Source organism: Acanthochromis polyacanthus, chromosome 23, assembly GCF_021347895.1.
Source record: "Acanthochromis polyacanthus isolate Apoly-LR-REF ecotype Palm Island chromosome 23, KAUST_Apoly_ChrSc, whole genome shotgun sequence".
Taxonomy (NCBI): domain Eukaryota; kingdom Metazoa; phylum Chordata; class Actinopteri; family Pomacentridae; genus Acanthochromis; species Acanthochromis polyacanthus.
Window position 1 is genome coordinate 3,918,159 of NC_067135.1, and position 24,460 is coordinate 3,942,618.

General features: G+C 41.2%; 2 protein-coding genes across 5 annotated transcripts in view; both read right to left on the minus strand.

Moving 5' to 3' along the window:
* The window catches only part of sorcs2 (sortilin-related VPS10 domain containing receptor 2), a 365,472-nt gene extending 358,417 nt beyond the window's left edge, over positions 1–7,055 (minus strand). The window contains exon 1 of one of the 4 annotated variants that reach the window (XM_051943725.1): positions 6,518–7,055. In XM_051943725.1, the coding sequence (XP_051799685.1) occupies positions 6,518–6,871 (354 nt within the window). In that variant the 5' untranslated portion in view covers positions 6,872–7,055. The remainder of the gene's footprint in view (positions 1–6,517) is intronic. The other 3 variants (XM_051943727.1, XM_051943726.1, XM_051943728.1) reach the window with 3 other exon arrangements.
* A 2,454-nt stretch (positions 7,056–9,509) lies between these two features.
* On the minus strand, positions 9,510–10,590 carry LOC127532472 (uncharacterized protein DDB_G0271670-like; the record flags this gene model as incomplete). Its single annotated transcript, XM_051944199.1, has 1 exon — positions 9,510–10,590. A coding segment is annotated over one exon (1,068 nt), but the record flags the coding sequence as incomplete, so codon positions are not given.
* Positions 10,591–24,460: the final 13,870 nt, after the last annotated feature.

Here is a 24,460-nt window from a genome sequence, read left to right on the forward strand (position 1 = left end):
ACGACATTTGTCACGCGTTGACTTGCCGTTACTTCCTGATCAATCCTGGGATCATTATGAGTGATCAATGAAGCTGTAAATGCATGCACACATACATGGATCCTGACGATGTCCCTTGTAAACTCAGAGGAAAGACTCCTACAAACATCTGGAAGTCATGAACACAGCTTCAGCTCCTGTTAACCTTCTGTCGTTGCGTTCATAATTGATGGGCGTCATTAATCTGCCCTGTTAGTTTTCATGACAGTGCAGCTTTTCTACGAAAATTTCAGGTTGGAATAGATGTGGAGCTGTACTCTCAAAGTATGTTTCCTGCACATACCTGTCCATTAATGCAATGGCATGCAGTTAAGATGATGCTAGGGGGACAAGGCCTAATCCTCGGGTCATATTTTAAGAAATTCTCTGATTTACAACCAAATATCTGCAATATTTACGGCGCTTCATCAACTTTAACCGACGCTGAGTTTGTATTTGATGCCCCTTAGGTGGACAACATGGGGAAAACTACATATATACATGCTTTACATTAGCTCTGTCATTGTTAGCATGGTAGCATTTAGCTTGAAACATCTCCAAAGACAGCCGCATGGATGTGTATTGAAGTTGTAGACGGACAGGCAAACATCATTTCAGGACTGTACCAAGTTTGAAGCATCAACGTCTGTCGCGTTAACTCTCAAAATCGTCCAAAATGTGGTTCCATCTGCTTCCCTATCAGTGCATCCCTGCTACCACACTTTGATCATGTGTATGTATGTATACTATGCATGAAATGGTACACAAATCAAATAGCAAACAGCACAAACAGCGTGTTCCTCTCTCTGTCTCTGAATGCTAACAGTGATGGTAAAACATCACCACACCAGTAGTTGCTATATTTGGCCGCTGTTTCCCAGCCAACCAGGAAAAATAGTCATATTTTCATACTTTTCTATTTAAAATCCTTGAAGATTTCTAATTTCATACAGTGCATGTTCTTCTACTTTTACTTATTTCCACCCGGGAGGGCTCTTAAACTGGGAAGTGGCAGAAATTACCCACAATTCCCCTATGGGGGTAGAGGGTAGGCCGAGAGTTTGGACTGTCAGCGCCCCTTTTGCCGCTCATTAATCACTTAGGCTACTGTGGGACAGACCGCCAGGGATTGGCAACACACACACACACACACACACACACACACACAGAGACAGAAATGTAGAAACGTGTGATCGCAATGCCGATGTCCGTCTCTCCGCGAAGCAAATCGATCCGTGCAAAATAGAGAAAACCCCATTAAACGTGGAGGGGCTGCTTCCTCGCCGATACAGATGCTCACATCAGGGACACGCATGCAGACAGTGATGCCGTTCATCACCACACAGAGGGGACAGAAATAGAGGGAACACGGCTCGGAGTTCCCTAAGGCCAGTCAACAACTCCGACAGAGGACGGAGGGGGAGGCACAAAGAGAGTCCTTTGAATGGGGCAGCTTCTCTTCACTCAGAGGGCCGGTATCACGTTATGCCGCCTCATGTTCCTTGCTGGGACGTCTTCCAGGGCTCAGCAAATGCAAGGATGCTTATGTCTGGTTGTTTTGGTTTTCTAGACTCTTTAAATGCCCTTGAACACGTGACCTCTGAAGACACACATGTCGATTTTTATGGGACTTAAACTATTCTTCTGACCTCAGAAACACCTTTTAAGGAGAAAATGTCGAGACAGTGCATATTAACGAACATAATTGTTTACACAAAGCTGCAGTAAATACTCCGGATTTATACCGTCTTACACTGTCCCTCATCCTGTCTTTATCTCATGTGAAAACTAGGTGACATTTTTAAATCCTACACAAAAAGGGGCATTTAACTTCCTCTGTTTTTACATTTACGGCCAACTTATGGTTTGCACACGACCGATACATAAAGCAGACTACAGATGCTACAGGTCAGGAACAATCGCACGTTCCCTCATATGAAATGCAGAAACACACGGTGCTCCCGTGAATGTTGCAGAAAAAGCTGTGAATTTGTCGTTTTTCCAGGATAAAGCAGCTGGTTCCAGATTGGGCTCCAGCACAGTGTAAGTGTGAATATTCCTAACATGTGCAGGGCGGACCGAGCACGGGACTCCTGGAGAATTCAGACGAAGCATTTGTTTTCCTTTCGCATGTGCAGCTGGCACATCCCAGTCAGTCTGTGTGCTGATTTAGGCTGGACATGAACGCCCATTTATCCGTCAACATGGACGCTAGCAGACGAGGAAACCATCGTGGACGCAAAAGCACAACGTGGTCTTTAAGGTCAGTTTACTGGTTACTTGTTAGATTGTTGGCAGGTCAGTATATATAACTGAGGGGCTTTCAAAGTCCATGGGAAATTCATAATGAGTGAACAAACAACAAAATTTTCCATGAACTTCGGGGAACAGAAAGTCATTTGGCAGTTCTCCCTTGAATACTTGTGAATTAAATCTCAATTTTCCTATTAATAATAACTGGTAAATGTTATAAAACCCAGTTAAATTATCATCACAATGACCGCATTAGCACCTCGGTTATGTTTAAATACTGAATTGTAACACCGAGGAATGACTAAGCCTGTGTGGATAAGTGAATTCCTTCAGCCTGAAACTGCATGATAAAACAAGCCGGGTGCCTTTTTGCCTCTTTGATATTTATTTAATGAGAGATGTGGCGCACACGCACATTTAATATGTACAATTACAGACACATAATACGCCGCATAATAAGCAGAGTAACACAGGGTTATTTTCTTGGAAATTCTTCATGATTATTACCGAAGAGCCGCGGCTGTGACCCTTAACGTGTTCAATATTGGATTTCTAAACGCTGACGATGTCGAACCTGAATGGAAAGCAGGTGTTTTACTGTTGCGCTTGTTGTATTTTGATCTGGATCCCACCTCGACTTTATTTTTCCATTTTCCGCCTTGCTCTGAAGCGGCCTCTAACACACACATATGCGAAACGCTCGCTGCTTTTCAAACACACCTCCGGAGGTTGCCTGAGGGAAAGCTCTTTTATGCTCGGAGCCATCAATTGACCAATCAAGGCTTGCCAAAGTAAAGCCACTGCAGCCGCTGCGGGGACGGAGGAGAGCGTAAACAAGAGCCGTTTTCAAAAACACCACTTTCTCTACGAAGCTACGTGAACAATTCACCCACTTGTCAAGTCACTTTGTGGTCCGGTAAGAGGTGGAAGTCGGCCATCACATAAAGAGATGTGGTGATTACACCGAAGCCCAGCAAGGTAGGCGGCGAAAAAAAGAGGAGAAATGTATGTTTTCAGAAAAGCTGATATATTCAGGTGGTTTCTATTATACCCCTGATGACCCATCATCGTGACAGATGTGGCGGCGGAAGTCCCTCACACGGTCAACCGTTTAATCAGTGACTTCCATTTGGAGCCTCGAAGACTCAAAAACGACATGATGAAACAAGAGAGGAGGCATAGATTCATTTATGCCTTCCATCAATCTGTGCAGCGCTCATAAATGTCAGCCATAGGGAAACTGAATGGCACCATTTGTCTGTGTTTATTAGTCTGGGATGAACTCGGTCTCGTCGACCTTTCAGAGTACATACCCACGGCAAGTTAATTGAGGATAAGTCAAACTTGGAGTTCCAATGGCTGGCAGAGCCTGAGCGGCCGAGCTCCCTGCGGACTCATCGCCTCGACTACAAAAAAAGTGAAGACAGGGAGGTTCATCACAAGAAAAGCCGGAGTCCGTTGGGAGAATGTCAGTTTTTTTTTTTATTACTTAAATGCCCTGCCTCAAATGCCAAAGTGCTAGAATCCCACAAGCCATTACCGAGTTGTGGCGCCTCGCCCTCGACGGTGACTTTGGGCTGTTTGCTTGAACACATCGAGATGTTCCGAGCAGAATCGGAGCTCAAACTGAAACTAAAAAGGATTTTCACTGAAGCATCAGCCTGAAAACAGACTCCTGCACACTGTCCAAGTTGCAAAAAAAAAAAAAAAAGCATTTATTTGAGATGCTGGGAATGCAGAGAACATTTGGTCCTTGGGTATTCAAAGCATTCAATCACAGTACTTTACCCGTTTGTTATCATTTAACATTCTCAGTCAGCTGAATGACGTTTTGCTATGCTTTTCTGTAGCATGTGGGCGATGCTATTTGGTTGCTCAAGCTAGTTTCTCTTTGCAAAAAAATAAAAAACAACTGTCTGATGAAGATCTATCACAGAAACATTGCAAATTCATAGATTTTTTTTGCAACTTTGGCATGTTCTCTCCCCTACCCATCTGTATCACAAACTAAATGTGCCAAAAGTTTCTTTCCTGATACAGAATCAGTGGATAATATCCTCTGTGCATTGAGTTGTGGCCTTTTTTTAATCAAAATTATAATTGCTGATGCAATAAAGCCCTTAGATTAGTGTTATGTAAAGGTTTTTGGTTGGTTACCACTGAAAATAAGCTCTTCCAATAACAACAAAGACAGCTGTACTGCTAAAGTTGTTAGCTACTGCATGGTTTTATATGAGATTTGAGCGTAGCCCAGCTAACGAGCTAACATATGAAGTGCAAATGCAGTGTTGTTTTTGACAGTATGGTTCAAAAAAGTGCTAGATAGCAATCTCATTTCCTTTTTAAGTGTGGATAAAGAATTAGGAGAGCGTTATAAAGTCCAAAAAGAGATTTCTACCAAGAATTATTGCCAGTGTTAGCAAGCAAGGCTAACTGGTGCCCTTTTTCTCCAAGAAAGCAAAGCAGCCTAGCCTGATAGTTTACGGTTTTGGTGCAATATACAAACATGACAGCACAATGGGTCCTCACAAGCACTGATTGATGTCAAGAGTCAGATGATTTACTACAAATTAATGAAAAATCCCAATTTTTTATAGATTCGATACCATTTAGCTGCTAAAAACATGTTTAGTATCGACTTCCAGAAGTAGTCAGGCTTAGCCATCAGAAGAGCTTGTTCATTTTTATCAATATTTCAATAAAAATGTGTTTTTTTTTTTATCTTTGCACAGTGAAAAAAAATACATCCAATATCTGCCACATCATGTATGGAATTCACATTTTTGTCAATTTTAAAGCTGCAGGATTCAAAGCTTGACAATCGATCTTTTTTTTAAAAAAACACTCCTTGAAGAGTCATTTGCAGTCAAATCATCCCATCTTCATCCTCTCACACTGCGCAGAAGATCTCTAAACGTGTTCAAACACCTGCAGCAGCTTTAAACTCGCCTCCGTCAATAATCCCATAAGCTGTTACCTGCAACCGTCACATTATTTACCAAGCCAAATCCAGCAAATCTGAGGTGTTTCATTACCACATCATTTTCTCTTTCTGATTTTTTTATTTTATTTTTATTTTTCCCAGAGGTGCCTGCTGCTGTTGCTGCCAGTAAACAGAAGCAATGTGTTACTCTGACAAAAAGGCTCTGATTGCAAGTGATGTCCCCAGCAGACACCACCATTCAAACCCCCCCTGGCGTCTGTCAATATCCATCACAAAGACTGCTCTTGTTTACATACTCAGACTGCTCTCACTTGACTGGGCCCTGAGGAAAAATCACTACAATCATAATTCATTCAGCCCCCTTATGCTTCATGTTGTTCCACTGACAGTGTAATCACTAAAATGTCCTTAAAGGAGCTGGATGTTGTCTCTTTAATAGATGTGGGCTGTGTGCAATGCTCATTTTAGCTCCCTTGATATCACTGTTTAATCAAGTGGGACTTAATTCTTGAGATATTCGCACAAACAACTGCCCGAAATCCAATTTTGCGCGTCTGTTTGTGCAGAAAGTTGCAGCAAAGAAAGGCACAAGAACGAGGCTGCTGCGTCTATTTTCATTTGAGCCAAATAGAAGCACAAATAAACAAGGCGCTGCAAAATTAATGGATAAAAAGCAGCATCAATAATTCAGCCCGGGCTTCTTGTGACTAAAATCTGGGTGCTCCAGTGCGCGCTCCCTCGTCCCCAGACTGGCTCCGTGCGCTCTCAGACGCATCCGCGGGACTCCTGGTGACTGCTATGGCGCAGCAGCACGAGTGGTTATGATTCCAAATGAGGGTCAGGGGACCTACCAGAGGTCACTAATTAAACACGGAATGAGTTCAGCCCCTCTTCATTTTAAGGCGATTCAAAACTGAATTGGCACAAAGGAGCCAGGTGGGCCTCAGGACAAGTTTGAGCTCAGAGCAAACAGACAATAACAAGATGCTCGTGACCCTGGGCCACGGGGTGATGTAATGGGAATCTGGGGCGTGTGTTTCTGGGGGCCATAAAAGTCGTGGTGTTTCAACAAAGCCCGGAAGCTTTCCAGGTGGAGCACCTGGGTGCGTAAAAAGCCCACCGTGCCGCCTCCTCTCCGGGCAGCAGCTGCATTCTGCGAGAACAATAACTTGTTTCTGGTGATGTGCGCCGAGGCTGGAGTGATGGATGGTGGTGGGTGACAAAGAGGGGAATGGTGGGGATAGCGCACGAACCAGCGGATCGTGACGGGACAGGACAGGACGGGACGAGGAGGCTACTTACGCTGCTGTTTTCTCCCGTCCAGTGGACCATCGCCTGGTTGTGGGTCGCATCCCCTTTGAGCACGAACGAGCTGCTGAGCAGGGACATCTGCTTATCCCAGGACAGCGCTCTCCTGAGGCGGGGTGAGCTCCCCGCGCCGTCCGCTTCCTCATCCGTGTCCGCCTGGAAGCCCGGCGGGGAGCCTCCATCTCCGCCGCCCATGTCAAGCGTACGATCCTCCCCGGCGCGCCGGTTTAAAACCCCGCTGCCACCGCGCACGGGTCCCGGCAGTGCCATCCAGGCCGAGGTGGTCAACAGAAAGACGCAGAGGTGCGCAGCGGCGGAGACCGGTTCTTCGGGGCGCAGAGGTGCCATGCTTTGCGCCGTAGTAGCGCCCGTATCGCGGAGACTGATGGAGAGACTGCTGATGCTTGTGGGAGACAGATAGGTGTACACTGTAAGCAGAGGGGGAGAGAGAGAGAGAGAGAGCGAGAGAGGAAGGGAGGAGAGGGAGGCAGACAGTGGGAACAACGTGGACGCGTCTCTGTGCCAAGAAGGATCCACAGGACGGCGCAGCGCTGCCATCTGCTGTCCTGCAGCTGCACCGGCCTGAAATATCAGCACAGGAGGAGCTCAGAGGAACAGACTGATGGTTGTTTCGACCAGTTTTTTAAATATTATTATTCATGTTTCACGCTCAGAAGGCGGAAGTTACTCAGTTACTTTGGCGCGCAGTCGTCTGGTCGAAAATGTGACTCTCAGATCAATCATTTTCTCACAACGCCGTGATGCATTTCTAGTTGCTTTTACTGAGAATACAGATGAAATACAATCATCCACATATGATCCAGTGATGCTCTGGTTTCCTCCTGGTGTCCTTAATCAGATTTTCTGTTGCTTTTAGAGGAAAAACTGCTGATCAGTTCATCTTGATGGTCATCTTCCTGCTCAGTTTGGTTTCCAGGTGCAGATGATAAAAGCTGCTGTGAATTGTGTATGTGGCTGCAATACTGTGTAAAAATAACACCACAACATTTCCTAGTAATGACTCTTTTTAAAATTTTCATGTCAGTACACTGTAAAAAAAATACAATTAATAAATAAAATAATGTAATTTTTAACGAATACTTTACACATGTACACGTTTTGTTAATTTACTGGTAAAAGTCACAGAAAAATATTCATTTACATAAAAAAATCGGTATTTCTAATTTGTTTTTGCGCAATATTTGAGCAGAAAATTCTGTTATTTATGTACTGTATTAAAATCAGCAAAATATTTTGAGAGATTTGCCATCATTTTAAAGATAAAACATGCACAACGAAGATTGAAAAAATGGTAAATGATGTTTTTATTACACTGATTTTTCATGTGTTGATAAATTACAGATAACATCTGCATGTGTCAGAACAAAAAAGGCCAAAACTTTACAAAATGTCTACATCGAAAATATAATTTCAGAAATAATCATTTGTTTTGGGATTTTTACAGTGTTGCAGCATAAAATGTAGCTATTTATTTACTGCATTTAAAACTGAAAAAAGCAAAATAAATAAATACAATTTACATAGATTTGCCAGATTTAAACTATAAAAAGTATGTACACTAAAGATTGAAAATTTGTAAATAATAATTTAGTTGTCTTGCATATTTATATATATAATATTTGTGATTTTACTGCTGTTATCTGTTATTTATCAACAGCTGGATAATATATAAAATAATAACATTTTTATTTACTATTTTGAAACATCTAAAATCTATATATTTTATTTAAAAAATTACTTATATTAATTATCAATGTCTTTTTAATGCACAATGTGAAACCATTAATTAAATTTAAAAATATATACTTTAACTATATTTAAATCTATTTAATATATATACTTTTAACAGATATTTCCTTTTATTCAGTGATATTTTTTATAGTTTGAGTGCTACAATATTCCACCAATTTTTTAACAGATTTATTATTATTATTATTGATTTTTACAGTGTAGCTGTTCTAGTTCTGGATGTTATGCATCTTATTTTGTAAAACTAGTAACGCATTTGTGATCGTTTTAGGGAACATTTGTACCTACTGTGCCTTGTGTGGCTCAAAACGTGTTTTAATGATGCTAATAAACAGTCAACAGTAACACTTTTAATCCAGAATCGCGTCAGGAAACAACGGAAGCTTCCTCTCCTCGTCTAAACCCAACGCTTCTGTGAGCCGATGCGACCTCGGAGTCCCAGTGTGGTCCTGAGGGGAATGTGTAAATCCAAAGGTCACCAGTCAATCAGCTTAGAGGCAGTCGGTCCCTGATGCTCACTGGGTTTGTTTTAGTTCCAGCAGTTAAAGAAATTCCTCCATTTCTTTTCTTCGTTTGATCTTTGCTCTCAATTTAAATGATAAAAACTAAGAGTTGACCTGAAAAAGTCGGAAAAACATGAACCCAAACCGACTCATTTGCACGATGTCGGTCCGCTGCTTCGGTGTCCAGCTGGCCAAGAGGTCAGAGGTCACGTTTGATCCCACTTAGACACAATAGCTCCCCCGGCTGTGTCCGTCCTCCGATCCAATTAAAGGCAGAGGCTGGATTAAACCATTGGTAGGAAGACAAGGATTTATCATTTCTCCCCATTTTTTCTCTTCTATTGTGTTTTGCTCATCATAAACTACAATAAAAAGAAGAAAGTTCTATATATAACTGACCGGCTTAACCTGCTTCAATCAGTACCAGGGTTTGTTTGTAGTGGGGAAACTGTGGAATATTCTGGATCAACATCACTGTACTCTGCAGCTACATGATTTATGATTTATGAAAGAAAAATGATCCCTGGAATCAACACACGGGCTTCAATTAATTGACTTTTACTGCATCAGACAGGTGTAGCTACTGATAGTTTGATTAATTAATGAAAATTAATTAATAAACTACAACAAAAATGCATTTTAAAGGTGAAGTCTGAAGAAAGACTGGTGATATTCATCGTATTAGCTTGTTTATTGTCAGTCTTGCTCTTCCCCTTTAAATAGAAATTAGCTAGCGTCTGTATGAAGCTCTAAATGAGCCACATTACCAAACTCATGTTGAGAGTTTTGATGAGTAGAATGCGAAGAAGAAGCAAGAGAAGAATGAGGAGAACTAGGAGGAGGAGAAGCATGAGGAGAAGATGAAGAAGACGAAGCATGAGGAGAAGAAGACGAAGCATGAGGAGATGAAGACGAATCATGAGGAGAAGAAGACGAAGCATGAGGAGATGAAGACGAATCATGAGGAGAAGAAGAAGACGAAGCATGAGGAGAAGAAGAAGACGAAGCATGAGGAGAAGAAGAAGACGAAGTATGAGGAGAAGAAGAAGAAGACGAAGCATGAGGAGACAACCCGGAAGACGAAGCATGAGGAGAAGAAGACGAATCATGAGGAGAAGAAGACGAAGCATGAGGAGATGAAGACGAATCATGAGGAGAAGAAGACGAATCATGAGGAGAAGAAGACGAAGCATGAGTAGAGGAAGAAGACGAAGCATGAGGAGAGGAAGAAGACGAAGCATGAGGAGAGGAAGAAGACGAAGCATGAGGAGAGGAAGAAGACGAAGCATGAGGAGAGGAAGAAGACGAAGCATGAGGAGAAGAAGACGAAGCATGAGGAGAAGAAGACGAAGCATGAGGAGAAGAAGAAGACGAAGCATGAGGAGAGGAAGAAGACGAAGCATGAGGAGAAGAAGACGAAGCATGAGGAGAAGAAGAAGACGAAGCATGAGGAGAGGAAGAAGACGAAGCATGAGGAGAGGAAGAAGACGAAGCATGAGGAGAAGAAGACGAAGCATGAGGAGAAGAAGAAGACGAAGCATGAGGAGAAGAAGACGAATCATGAGGAGAAGAAGACGAAGCATGAAGAGAAGAAGAAGAAGCATGAAGAGAAGAAGAAGCATTAGGAGAAAAAGAAGCAGCAGGACAAGGAGAAGAAGAAGGTGAAGAAGAACCAAGAGAAGAAGAACAAGAAGAAAGAGGAGGACAAAAGAAGGAGGAGGAGGAGAGGTTCCTTGAGGTTCTTCTACTTCTGAGAGTGTACTCTAACAGTTTACAGTTGTACCATTGGCCAAAAATAAATAAAAATCAATCATGGCAGATTACAAATAAAAGTCAGATTTTACAGATGTGTTTGTTCTTTCTTCTTTTCCATAGTTTTTTTTGGTACAGAAGATTAGATTGTTTTCCTCTTCCTTCCATGTTTACCTTTGGAATCTGTCATAATAACAGGGAGACAATAAGACTTTGTTTGTCTGGCAGCACATGTTGCACCGGCAGCCAAAGCAGAGCAAAGTTCTTCTCTGAGGCCTCATGATGACAAATGAACCGTCTCCATAACAACTGATGAGGACTTTAGGATTTACCGGCCTGTCTGGACAAAAAATAAAAACATTTTGTCACAAAAATGGTTCAGTTAGTGGGAAGAAGATGTGAATATATGATTATAAGTGGCAGCTTTAGACAGTTATTTCACTACTTTAAAAATGTGTCTCTTTGTGGTTGTTTTGAGTCAGTTTTTGGTTGTTTTGAGTCTCTTTCTGGTCATTTTGAGCCTCTTTGTGGTCATTTTGTGTCTACTTGTGGTTGCTGTTTGTCTCTTTGCAGTGATTTTGTGTTTCTTTGTGGTTGTTTTGTTTCTCGTTGTGGTTGTTTTGTGTCTCTTTGTGGTCATTTTAAGTCTGTTTTTGGTTGTTTTGTGTCTCTGTGGTCATTTATGTCTATTTGTGGTTGTTTTGTGTCTCCTTGTGGTTGTTTTTGTCTCTTTGCAGTTGTTTTGTGTCTCTTTGTGGTTGTTTTGTGTTTCTTTGTGGTTGTTTTGTTTCTCGTTGTGGTCATTTTGTGTTTCTTTGTGGTTGTTTTGTTTCTCGTTGAGATTGTTTTGTGTCTCTGTGTTCTTTGCAGTCATTTTAAGTTTGTTTTTGGTTGTTTTGTGTCTCTTTGTGGTAATTTATGTCTTTTTGTCTCTTTGCAGTTGTTTTGAGTCTGTTTTTGGTTATTTTGTGACTCTTTGTGGTCATTTTATGTTTCTTTGTGGCTGTTTTTGTCTCTTTGTGGTTGTTTGAGTATATTTTTTGGTTGTTTGTGTCTCTTTCGGTTGTTTTGTGTCTCTTTGTGCTTGTTTGTGTCTCTTTGTGGTTGTTTGTGTCTCTTTGTAGTTGTTTTGCACCTCTCTGTTTTCTTTTTGTGCTCATAAGTCACTACTGTTAGTGACTTATGAGCAATATCAGTGTTAAAATGGTGATTTTAGTCGCTTATTTATGTGTCAGAGTCCTTCTGTTGTTGCTGCTGGCTGGGAATGAACGGACAGAGCTGTGTTTGTTTTAGGCCTCAGATCAGGTGCCAAGGTGAAGTTTGAATATTTAATGGCTGTGAGAGCAGCAAAAAAAACAAAACACATTTCCCATTATCATCATAGTGGTCAGTCTTCTCGTACAGTTTCCATTTCTATCTACCTCGAAGATCCACAAACTTTCTCTGTCAAACCCCTGATGGGAAAAGTTAAAGAACCACAGCTGAATGCAAGACGGGCCTCTCAAATGGATTATTATTAGCACTTTTCACTTATTTAACAAAACAACCAAACAGACAACACTGTAAAATATGCATGTGCACGGAAAGCTCTGAATAATTCAGCCGGAGTTAATGATACGTATCGGCGCGAAGACCTCACCGAAATCTACAGGATTCACAGATCAAAACACAGTCTTGTTATATAGCTGCTCTGGCAGGACTCGGCATTAAAATTTACTCCCGATCTCGAAAATAGGTCCTTATCCTGCCTTCAACCTTGAGTTTCCGCGCTCGCAAGCGACGGAGGACGTGCGACGGCGCGGCGTGCACCTTCCACGACCTCTATTGTCAGCACCCTGCCTGTAATTGCACCTCCTAAACCGAAGCTTAAGTTTAAATATTTCATAGGGCAGAGCCTGAGTGTGTGTGGATGGGAGGCGTAGGGTTGCAGGCATACAGATTGGAGCCTGCAGAGAACCTGGACGTAATCTGTTTTAATCCACATGACAAGCCCAACAGGAAGCCAATTAATATGGAAATGAATAAGAAAACTAATAAATTATGGGCTTATTTCAACACGCCTGGAGGAACGATTCAGAAAGTGCTGTTTTTTGGGAGAGTCAGACTTTAAGCATTCTCAAGGAACTTTCTAAAAACGGTGGAAAATATTACGGATATGAGAGTAAAAGGCTGTTTCTCCTCGTGAAATTTGTATTAAAAAGTAAAATTACAGCCCTTCCACCAGCCTGTACATGCCTAAACCGAATTTTTACTCCTTTTTAAAGCATTGCTGTTGCTGGAAATATTGCACACAATTTTCTGGGGATAATGCAAAATTTGACGAATGAAGCAACAACTGATTAAACTTCTTTTTAAGATTTTTTTTGGGGTGAGACTGGGAAGAAAAACTGCTTTTCTTTAAAGTGATCCCAAACCTTTGAGCGGTGTCGTGCATGAAATAAAGCTGCTTAATATTAGCTATTAGTTAAAGTTGCTCTAAATGAGTCAAAGTTGCTCCATATTTGCTAAAGTTGCTCTATATTACAAGCTAGAATAAAATCACTAAAAACAAAGGAGAACCTGTAAAAACAGAAAGGTTTTCAAGAGAAATCTGTCCTGGAGAATTTACATATTTGAGAGATTTTTAAAAACTTAAGGATTTTTTTTGTTTCTAGTAAAATTTGTGCAAGAGAAACTCAACTTTGTGCAAGAACTACAGCACCTTTTCCAAGAATTTTGCAACAGAATATAAATGCTGTGAAACCGTTTCCTCCTAGAGAATGAAACTTTAATGAGAAAAACAAGCCCTTTCTTTTGTTTTTAGCTTGTATATTCTTCATGCTCACACTAAAAGACACGTGTGGCGTTCAGGTTCTCTGCAGTCGATGTCATTTGACTCCAAGGAACCTGGAAGGTTTTTGTCCTTGATTCCTGATTAAATTTATTACAGTCTACAGCGTGCGGAGGGAAATAACAGTAATGAGAGTGAAACATACAATTAGATTTGCTTCTCTGCATTCCCTAATTGGAATAATTTGCAATAAATTACGGCGAAGTTAAACTGTGGATCCTCTGGGGCCTGTAAGAGCACAGAGCGGTTGCAGACGGAGGAGAACCACCGATTCATGTTGGCAGCATGCGAATCAAGTGATCAATCATTATCAGGGGATTGAGCAGGAATCATGACAAGGCTCCACCGAGGAGAACTTGTTGAGCCTTTTCCACACACCCCTCTCTCTCCCGCAGGTCTGTCAAACCAATGCACATTAATCTTCATAACTTCCAATTATCCATGAAATTTCATGACGAACAAAAGCTCCACTGAGCGTCCCGGCATGCTAACGAGCCTGCGGTCCGAGGTTCGCCTCCCCTCGAGCTGCCTCTACGTTCACATGATGCAAGACCTGCTTCACTCATCCCACGACGCCTCCTGAGCGATCGCACAAACACGGCCGTGAAATATTTACCGAGTTCAGTTGGAGATGCGGTTTGGATGGAATCTGTCAGACGTTTTAACTAGAACGCTCACATCAGGTGTGTTTACATGGAATCTCCCGTTTTTATGCTGCAATGTCATATTCAGAACTGAGCAAATTGGTGAATTTGAGCATTTTAAACTGATGACGATGATGAGAAAGTTAAATAGCGCCCTCTTCCAGTCAGGTTGTAGGATAATCTGACAGGAATCACTTTATTTCTCGGCATTAGCTAAAGTTGCTCTAAATGAGTCAAAGTTTATATCATTAGTTAAAGTCGCTCTATATTAATTCAAGCTTCTGTATATTAGCTGAAGTTGCTCAAAATGAGTTTAAAGTTGCTCAAAAAGAGTTAAAGTTGACCTACATTAGTTAAACTTGCCCTATATTAGCTAAAGTTGACATTATTAGTTACACTTGCTCTATATTGAAGTTGCTCTATATCATTTAAAGTTGTTCTAAATGAGTTACAGTTGCTCTACATTAGCTAAAGTTGCCCTGTATGAGCTAAAGTTGACATTAGTAAACGTTGCTCTATAGTAAAGTTGCTCTATATTTGTTGAAATTGTTCTAAATGAGTTCAAGTTGACGACACTACCGTTCAAAAGTTTGGGGTCATCCACACAATTTCATGTTTTCCATAAAAACTCAAACTTTTATTCATGTGCTAACATAACTGCACAACAATGTAGCATTGGAACACAGGAGTGATGGTTGCTGGAAATGTTCCTCTGTACCCCTATGGAGATATTCCATGAAAACTTTCCAGCTAGAATAGTAATTTACCACATTAACAATGTCTAGAATGGATTTATCAGTCATTTAATGTCATATTCATTGAAAAAAATGCTTTTCTCTTAAAAATAAAGACATTTCTAAATGACCCCAAACTTTTAAACGGTAGTGTAAATGCCAAAATATGACCAAAACTTCCATACGTGCTCACTCACTATGTACTCACATGCATAAAAGTGGTCATTTGAAACTAATTTCCACCCTGTGTCTACATAAGAAACTGGGTTATTCCATTTTTAATCATCACAATCCATCTGCTCGATTTTAAAGAGCCCATATTTTGCACATTTATTAACTCAAAATGAGACTTTCAGGGTCGACTGTGATTTTACCAGATATGAAATGTGATTTAGCATAACAAAGAAAATCTGTAAAACAACAGCAGCAGTCAAATTATTTAAAACCTCACTTTTTACAGTGTAGAAGTCTTAAAAAGTAGCTACTGGACAAAAACGACTTCATTAAAATGTAATTTTTCCTGGCCGTGATCACCTCTCGTCCTGTGGTGGGACATAAACACACACCTCCATCCCGGCCGAGGAATCCGTCCAGCACAGTTTAATGGGATGTTCCAGCGCAGTAATGAGGCGCCTGGCGATTGACCTCGCTGAACTCCTGAGCAGTAATTATCTCAGTTCCTAACGCTAAAGTACTTCTAAATGCTAATACACACTCTTCATCCCTTGAACCACACACACGGCCTCCCAGCGCTCTCCTCCTCGGTATTTCACGCCTCCTAAAAGGTGTGACCATCTATTAGGGTCCGTCCCCTCCTCTCCCCCCCCGCCGTCACACTCTGTCATCCCACATTAAAAGGGTGAGGCTGATAACTCACCCCGGCTGCTGGATTGAAAGCTCTGTGTTCGTCGGCAGCAGCAGTGCATGAACAGAATGCTTGTAGCGGACAAATATACATCAGTGTTTCCATGTTCAAGCATCCATGCATAGCGACGACTACATCATGGAGTCTGCTGTAGAGGATCATACACCAACGATGGGTAAAAAGCCATGTTTCAATTACACTACCGGTCAAAGTCTTAGAATGGCCCAATTTTTCATTTTTATTGAAATTCAAGTAGTCCAAGTCCAATGGATAGCTTGAAATGGTACAAAGGGAACAAGATAAGGGTTAACAGCTTAAAGCTGCACCAATGGAGGTTTTGAATTTTGGTGCAACCAAGTCCTACAGGTGTCCCAACTTTTCTTGATTGCTTCCAACCCCCTCCATCTGCATAAAAGTAGTGATGGAACTCACCGTGGCTCCAAACCCTCCAGAGCATTATTTGAACAATATTGTACTGCAGAAAGTTGAGTGTTGATATAAAATGGAGAGGAAAAGACAATTAACAATAGAAGAGAGACAGACCATCATAAAACTTAAAAATTTTAGGTCTTTGCGACACAGAAATTGAGAAGAAAGTCAAGATGTCAGTGAGTCCAGCTTTCTTCACCGTCAAAAGGCTCAGACACCGGAGGAAACTCTGACAGGAAGACCCAAAGTCACAACAGAATCTGAAGACAAGTTTCTGAGAGTCAACAGCTTAAAAGTGCTCGTAGTAAGAAGTCTCAGTTTCAACTTGAAAATCTGCTCAAAACAACTTGAATTGTGCCCAGAATAACACAAAATCTGTCTAGAACAACCTAAAATGTCTAAATTGTCCAAAATCACTTAGAATTTTTTCAAAAATGATTTCAAATCTGTCTAAAACAGTTTAAAACCTTTTCAAAATGAATTCAAGTTTGTCAAAATGCCTTAAAATGACTCAAAATTTGACCAAAATGGCTTCACATCCATCAAAAACAAAATAAATTGCGCCAGAATAACACTAAATGTGTAGAAACAACCTAAACCTGACTGAAGTGATAAAATCTGTGCAAAATTCCTCAAAAATCATGTAAACAACTTAAAATGTGGCCAAAATGATTGAAAAGTTTGAAAAGATTGAAGATGGCAGATTTCACAGGTCGAGTTGCGGTAAGAAAGCCACTGTCAAGATGATAGAATAGAAAAAGAGGCTCGCCTGGGCATGAAGCACCGCCAACGGACTACTAAGACTACAAGAAGGTATTATGGACTGATGAGCCAAAATCAGAATTCTTTAGTTCATCACGGAGGAATTTTTTACGCCACAGTAGGAGAAAGGATGGTTCCCACAGTGTGTGACATCAACTGTCAAACCATGGAGAGGTAAGTATATAGTCTGAGGTACTCTGAACCTAAACTTCTACCACAGCGTTCTGCAGTACCCTCTGAAATGCTCCTAGCTGGTCAGGAGTTCATCCTACAGCATATAATGACCCAGAACATCAGTCCAAGCTATGTCAGAACTACCTTAGGAAAAAAGAACAAGACGGTAAGCTTGAAAACATGGAATGGCAGCACAGTCTCCAGACTTAAACCCCATGGAGCTGATTTGGGATGAACTGGACAGAAGAGTGAAGCAAAAACCTACAAGAACTACACATTATGGAAACTTCACACATTGGTTGGCATGTAGCATACATGCTAACAGACTAGAACTCAGACATGCCCATGTTAATAATGACTTTTTCAGGCAGATCAGACGACATTAATCAACATGCCGTTCTCTGTCTGACCATTGAGCGGTGCAGTGTTGTGCTATGAGGCTCGGTACTGATGAATGACTACACAGGCAGGTTAATTCTCCAAGCAATCGCGCTGACCTACAATAAACCTTCAAGGATGATGGGCTAATCAGAGCCGGTGTCAGGAGTCTACGCTTGCATGAACCCATCTGAGGAGAGCAGGAGCCGTATATGTTCTCTCATTATGTGAACTGAATGACGAATGGAGTCTAACCAACAGGGATTTTTGCATAAACCAATACAGATATCGACACTTTAACTCAAGTGTTGAGAGAATGTTAGAAATTCCATCTTAAAGAGTCCATATTCTGCACATTTATTAGTTCAAAATTCGATTTTTGTGGTTGACTAGAATATTTTTACATTCTTTAACATTCTAAATATACATTATTTTCCTTATTTTGTACATTTCTGCAGCAACTCCTGTCATCCTCCCTCTGAAACATTTCATTTTAGCGGCTGACTCTTTAAGTCCCGCCTCCTGAAAAGCCCAGTCTGCTCTGATTGGTCAATATTGGTCACGTACTGTAACCCCTAGATCTATAAGTAAAGGGTGGGAGTCATGGCCACAGCAAAAGCAGCAGAAATAAAGACGGACTGGGAGGAAGCTGTTTGTTATGCAAATGTGTTACACGATGATGTCAATAAATGACAGAAAACAAGCCTGGACTTCAAACGAGACATTTTAGCCAGGTTTCTGTGATGGAGAATGATTCCCTTTGGTGTGAGATTTGGGCTTTTTTCAGTTTGCAGACTTTGTACATGCAATAAAAAGCTGTTACTCGCTACAGGAAGACGTAAAACCCAAAAGGCATGATGTGGGCTCTTTAAAAGTATCAGAGCTTTTAGAAAAATTGGAGCTTTCTGGTCATTGTCACAACTTGGAAGTAGATATGAAATGTGTTTTCAACTCCCAGGGAACATTTGCCATTCAACTTTTACCAATAGAATCAAACTGCCTATACTACAAGACGAGCAAGCATTTCTTGCAACTTTCCAAAAAGTGATCAGCTCAAGGAAGCTGGTGAAATAAGGGAAACTCAACTGCTATAAACACCTCTAGATGTGAGTTGATACAAGCTATTTTGAGCTTAAATGACCTATTAAGGCACCGATAGCAGCATTAGCTTCCTGTATCCGTGCTGCAGACCAATCTCGAGTCAAAATTTACGCGCATTCGCTGCTCCACAACAGTGACTCAGCAATAAAAGCCTCTGACACAGCATTTCGACCACGACAGAAGCCGTAATTCTTCAGCAGGAAGCGGTTTTGTCGCCTCACAGCGATAAAAAGCGACTTTTAAAAGGCTTCGGCTCCGCTAATGTTTCGCATCTTTAAAACCTCTTCACCGCGGCAATAAACACATCACACTGTTTTTTCTTTTACTCTGCCGGCGCTCAATGTAAACGTCTTTACTTTGGGAATTCTCTCTGATATATTTGTCAAATTTCCCCGGAGAGCCGGGACCACTTTCCTACCAGGCTCCTCCGCCCACAGCTCCCACTCAATCTAACCCACTCTCTCCCCACGGGTTTATATTTCCAACATCCGAACACAAAAGGCATCGTCGCTCCTCTAGCCCTCACCCACCACCTCCCCATTCCTCCCCCTGGACCCGAGGTAGGAACATGAAACACACTCTGCTGGAGCAACACTAATTGTGACAGATTTGTTTACCACGCGAGGCAAATGTCTTAACTGTCGTCAAGGGAGGAGTGGGAAAGAAAAGAGTGTGTCACCATCTTGTATTTATACACACTATATCTATATTCTAATCTGCTCCCATGTGCTTTGAAATGTGGGTATAGCAATACACAAACCTAATACATAAAAAAAAGTGAGAATAACGTCTCCTCTAGCGCCACCATGAGGCCCACATTTGTTGTTTCAAGTCAAACCTCTCAACAACTTACAGATAAACTACTATAACATGTAGGGCCTTTAATATTTAATGTTTGTTGTTTTTTTTTTTTGCCAATTTAGAGATGTTAGCATGCTAAAAAGGTAATCTAACCTAATGAACAACATTATAAACATTTTTAAATTATTATTTCAGAGATTTCACAGATTTATTGCATGAAAATTAATTATTAGAACATTCAAATTAACCCTCCTGTTGTCTTCATTTATGGGCACCAAAAAATATTGCTTCCTTGTCTGAAAAAAGATCCAAAAATTCAGCAAAAAAAATCCCAAAATTTATGAAAATTTGCAAAACCTTCAGGAAGAAAATTCCAATAATTCCTTGAAAGTTATAGGGAAAAAATCCAACAAATTTGGCAAGAAAATTCTTATAAATATTTTCAAAAAAATGAGTAAAAATCTTCCAAAAAAATCCAAAAAGTGACTACATATATATCAGTAAAACTTCTAGTAACCAAAATCCAGCGAATTTCGCTGGATTTTGGTTGATTTTTTGTGTGAATGTTCTTAAGAAACTTTTCTTTTTTCCATCAAACAATGCTCAAACATTTCCCAAAAAATGTTGAAAATGTACACATCAGAAGTTCCACAGTAAAAAGATAGATTTTTTCCATATTTTCAAATTTTCAGGTCGGTTTGACCTGCAGGACGACACGAGGGTTAAAATATATCAAGCGCTAATTCTAAGTGACGCCAATCTATTGAGCGGTAGTGTAAACAGAATAAAATTGGATTGGTTTGAAACTAGCTAGCAGTTACTAACAATGTAGAAAGGTGATGTAAGTCGGTGCATTTCTGAGCCTCGACATGAGGAATTGCTGAGAACAAATCCTTTTCATTTCACGCCACTCTTGCATTTAACAGCCGTGCAGCATCAGAGTGCTCTCCCTCTCCATCCTCCATCAGTGACGGGCTGCCCGGCTAGCGGTGTTGACAGGGTTTGTTTTCTCTGCAGGACTGTACGTGCCACCTTTGAGGAAAAAAAAACGATGAATGAAAGCCCTCCTTTGTGATGGCGGCTGTCCTGTGGCTGTCACCAGCACCGAGGCAGCCTTCCTGCGGGTTTTGTCGCGCCTTGCATCACGCCAGCCAAACAGCTCCGAGGCCCTTCATTAAAGCCTGAATGCCCTCCTGCTGTGGGGGGTCCGCACACCCCCGGAAACATCAAAAACTGTGGCAATCATCTGACCCAAACCAGCCATTTTCCTGCTCTGGATCTGATCCGTGTAAACAAACATCCCCTTGGTAATACCGTGAAGGTCTTGTTAGTCTTGTCGGATGAGACGTGAAAGGGCTCCGAGAAGATCCCCGAACATGAATAATTGAACAACCTTGAATATGTTGTCTTCTAGTTTGTGTGCGGGGAAAAGAAATGAAGGACCAACTTTCAAACAATTTGTATCCACCCACCAGCTCTCGACCTTTCTGCCATTACAGGCGGGCTTTGAAGTGCCGTATATTTTTCCTTGGCGTCTTCTTCGCTCTCCGTCGGCGTCCAAGACCCTCATTCATTTGCGTCTGACTTCCATCACCCCCTCCTCTCCTCCCTCCTCTTTTTCCTGCTTTTATACCACATCGGGTTTCGAGGCAAGTTGCTCCAGCGTCTCTGGTAAACAAACAGACAGCTCAGTCTGCCTCCATCCCCAAGGCTGAGGCCTTACAATGACTATTCATAAGGAGCGAATCCTTAACCCAGATAAGCACCCAACAAACACGCTCATCTCGTGTCCCCATCAGAACTTTGGAAAGGAAAACAAGATGGAAGCAGGGATGAAACAAGCAAAAGGTCAGTGACGGAAAAAGGAGATTAGAACTGTCAAGACATCAAAGGTGAAAGTGAAGATTTAACGTACGGAAGCCGACATTAATATACACTACTGTTCAGAAGTTTGGGTTCACTTAGAAATGTCCTTATTTTAAAAGAAAAGCTTTTTTTTTCAATGAATAGAACATTAAATGAATGATAAGTCCAGTCTAGACGTTGTTAATGTGGTAAATGACTATTCTAGCTGGATATGTTTAATGGAATATCTCCATAGGGGTACAGAGGAACATTTCCAGCAACCATCACTCTTGTGTTCTAATGCTACATTGTGTTAGCTAATGGTGTTGAAAGGCTCATTGATGATTGGAAAACCCTTGTGCAGCTATGTTAGCACATGGATAAAAGTGGGAGTTTTGATGGAAAACATGGAATTGTGTGGATGATCCCAGATGTTTGGAGAGTACTGTAGAGCAACTTTAACTAATATAGAGCAACTTCAGCTCAATTAGAGCAACTTTACATAATATAGAGTGACTTTAGCCAATGCAGAGCAACTTTAATGTAGAGGAACTTTAATAATATCAACTTCAGCTAATATAGAGCTACTTTAGGTAATATAGAGCAACTTTAAATAACAGAGCATGAATAAAAGTGTGAGCTTTCATGGAAAACATAAAATTGCCTGGGTGATTCCAAACTTTTGAACAGTAGCATATAAAAATAACAAATTTAAAATTGCATATTTATACAGGAAGCATAGTTTAAGATAAGCTCAACTATGAACTTTGAAGCTAAGCTTTTAAATGCGACAAAAAAAAAAGTAAATTTGAGCTTTTCAAGGCAACTGAGTCGACTCCATCTCCTAATGAAGATAACATGGCTAAAAGCTCCAAGTCAAAAGAAAACATAAAACAAATCATTTCTATTCTCCCTGTGTGTACCAAATGACCCAAACAGCCCGGTGGTTTGGGATCATTGCTGTTCAGAGTTGTATTGAGTTTGGTTTCACATATCAAACATTTGTAGATGCCAGCATCCAAACACCAGGAGGCGCTGAAGAGGGGAGGAGGGTAAAGTAACCCAAGTCAAAGTAGTCTTTATGAGAATAATGTCTGCTATATTTGATAGTCTAAAAAACATGGAGCAGAAAACAGACTAAGCCCCTCAGCAGAAAGACTTTCCAACACTGAATGTTCGATTTATGAAACCATTTCCGTTACCAGTGTGAAATATCTCAGGTTAATGCCTCTGAAGATGTATCTTTACAGCTTTCAGAAGAAGGTTACCAACACAGAAGGCCTCTTTAATGAACCTGAACTGATTTTAATTCAGATGTCACGGCAAAAAGCTCGACGCCCCATTGAAAAGCCTTCAACTTGCCGTCACAAAGAAATAAAACCAAACACGGTTGAAGCTTCTATCAGACGGTGGCGGAAAGCTGCCGCTGAGCGAACTGCCTCGCCGCTGCCCGACCCGTTTTCTCATCAGGCGCCAATCACAAGTCTTTCAAGAGCTTCACTAACGACAGACATCAAAGTCGGACTCTGCTCGGCCTCATCAAAGCAGAAACAAGAGGGATCTGCGCTCCACCTCATGAAACAAACCTCCTCCTAATGAGGAAGCGCCAACCTGTCTGCTCCGCTTACTGCAAAATGAAGGACTAATTTGCCTCTTCCCTTTTTTTCCCCCCTCCCTCGTCACCATTGAGGGGAAAACGGTGAAAAGGTGGAGTGACGGGGGCTGAGAGAAATGGCATGCCTATCAATTAGCTCCGCCTCGTCAGATGTGCACTGAAAGAAAAGGAGGAGAGAGAGAGGCAGGAAATGAAAAGGAGATTGGAGAGTGTGTGTGTGTTTGTGAAGAGGCAGAGAGAGAAAGATGATGCAAGGTTTCATTTTCATCTACAAAGGAGCTGATTAGCTGACTGTAGGCAGACAGACTGAATGAACGGGCTGCGAGTGTCATTCAAAGAGCCCGTGTGGAAGATACAGGCAATTTGACTGTCACAACTCACGAAATGGATCCACATCTGAGCTCCCAGGTGAAGTCCAAGTCCTTCCTTTTTTAAGCGTAATCTAATCTGACTGCCACAAAAACAACATTTCGGACCTGCAAACACCAACAGATCCAACAGATCTTTGGCCTCTGGTAATTTGTAAAGGGTGTTTTTCTCTGTTGACAAAAACAGTGACGTAAAAAGGCTGCAGCTCAGAGGAAAACCGCCGCGTTTTCGGAGATTTGACTTTCTCTACATAGAAACCAGCACACGTGGGCGTTTGGATGCCTTCAGGAGTCAGTCGCTCACATCCCATAGATAGACGACGAACACGATTAAGAGCTGCTCGCGGATTTTTGGACGAGCTAACGTTCTGCAGCTTAAAAATAAATAAAGTTTAAAGTTTTGACAAGAAGCTACGGAAAAATGTGTGGTTATCATGGCAGCAGCAACTCTATGGCACCTATACAAACTGTTACAACTCCAACACTGGTGCATTTGAGACAAGATTCCTATTTGTTGTGCATGTTGGCAGTTTATTGGATATTATTGATGATGGTGACTCTAAATTTACATCCCACATTTATTCATTTAATGCACTTCCTTCCCTGCCAATAACAGCATATAATAAAGCAGTCTTTGTAGTATTTTAAACTGCAGTATCACAGCTCAAAACAGTGGATGTGTACCCTATTTTTGAAACAAACTTTAAAAAATTCGGTCCAAAAATAATCCTCCAGTTTAATGCCACATTAGTTCTTGTCTTAAGTTCTTCAGCAGACTTTTCTTTTTGGTTCTTGGGGACATTTGAATCTCATCCAAGGAGGTTCCCCAGTTCTAGAGGAATAACCGGGGGTCCCAGGTAGAGCTCATTGCTTACCTTCATTTCACCTTCAGATGAGCATCAGAAACGTTGCTTTCCTCTTGCGTGTGGAGGTACAGCGTTTCATCTTGTCATCGTCATTCGCCTGTGGAAAATACTGCAAGTCCATATGATAGTGTCAAGGTAGAAGATGAGAGAATTTGAAGCAAACTTTTGAAATGTGGCAAAAAAAAAAATGTGGAAAGAAGATGGAAAAAAATGAGCTTGTTCAGCTGCCCTTACAAAGTACCTCCTGTTAGCTGCAGTATCACACAGCTAGGACATACTACTTCATCATAATACTGCATCTTAAGCTTTGACCATCTTGCTCATATATCCACCACAGTCTGCAATGTGACATCAACTGGCTGCAGACTGTTTCCCTCTTCTGCTGTGTCAGAAAAGCACGCTGGCTGGGACACTGCAAAATCAGACATGATGCCATAGGATATTCTGGTCTTTTTTTTTGTCAAGCCTTCATTTAAACACACCATAGATCTTTAAGAATT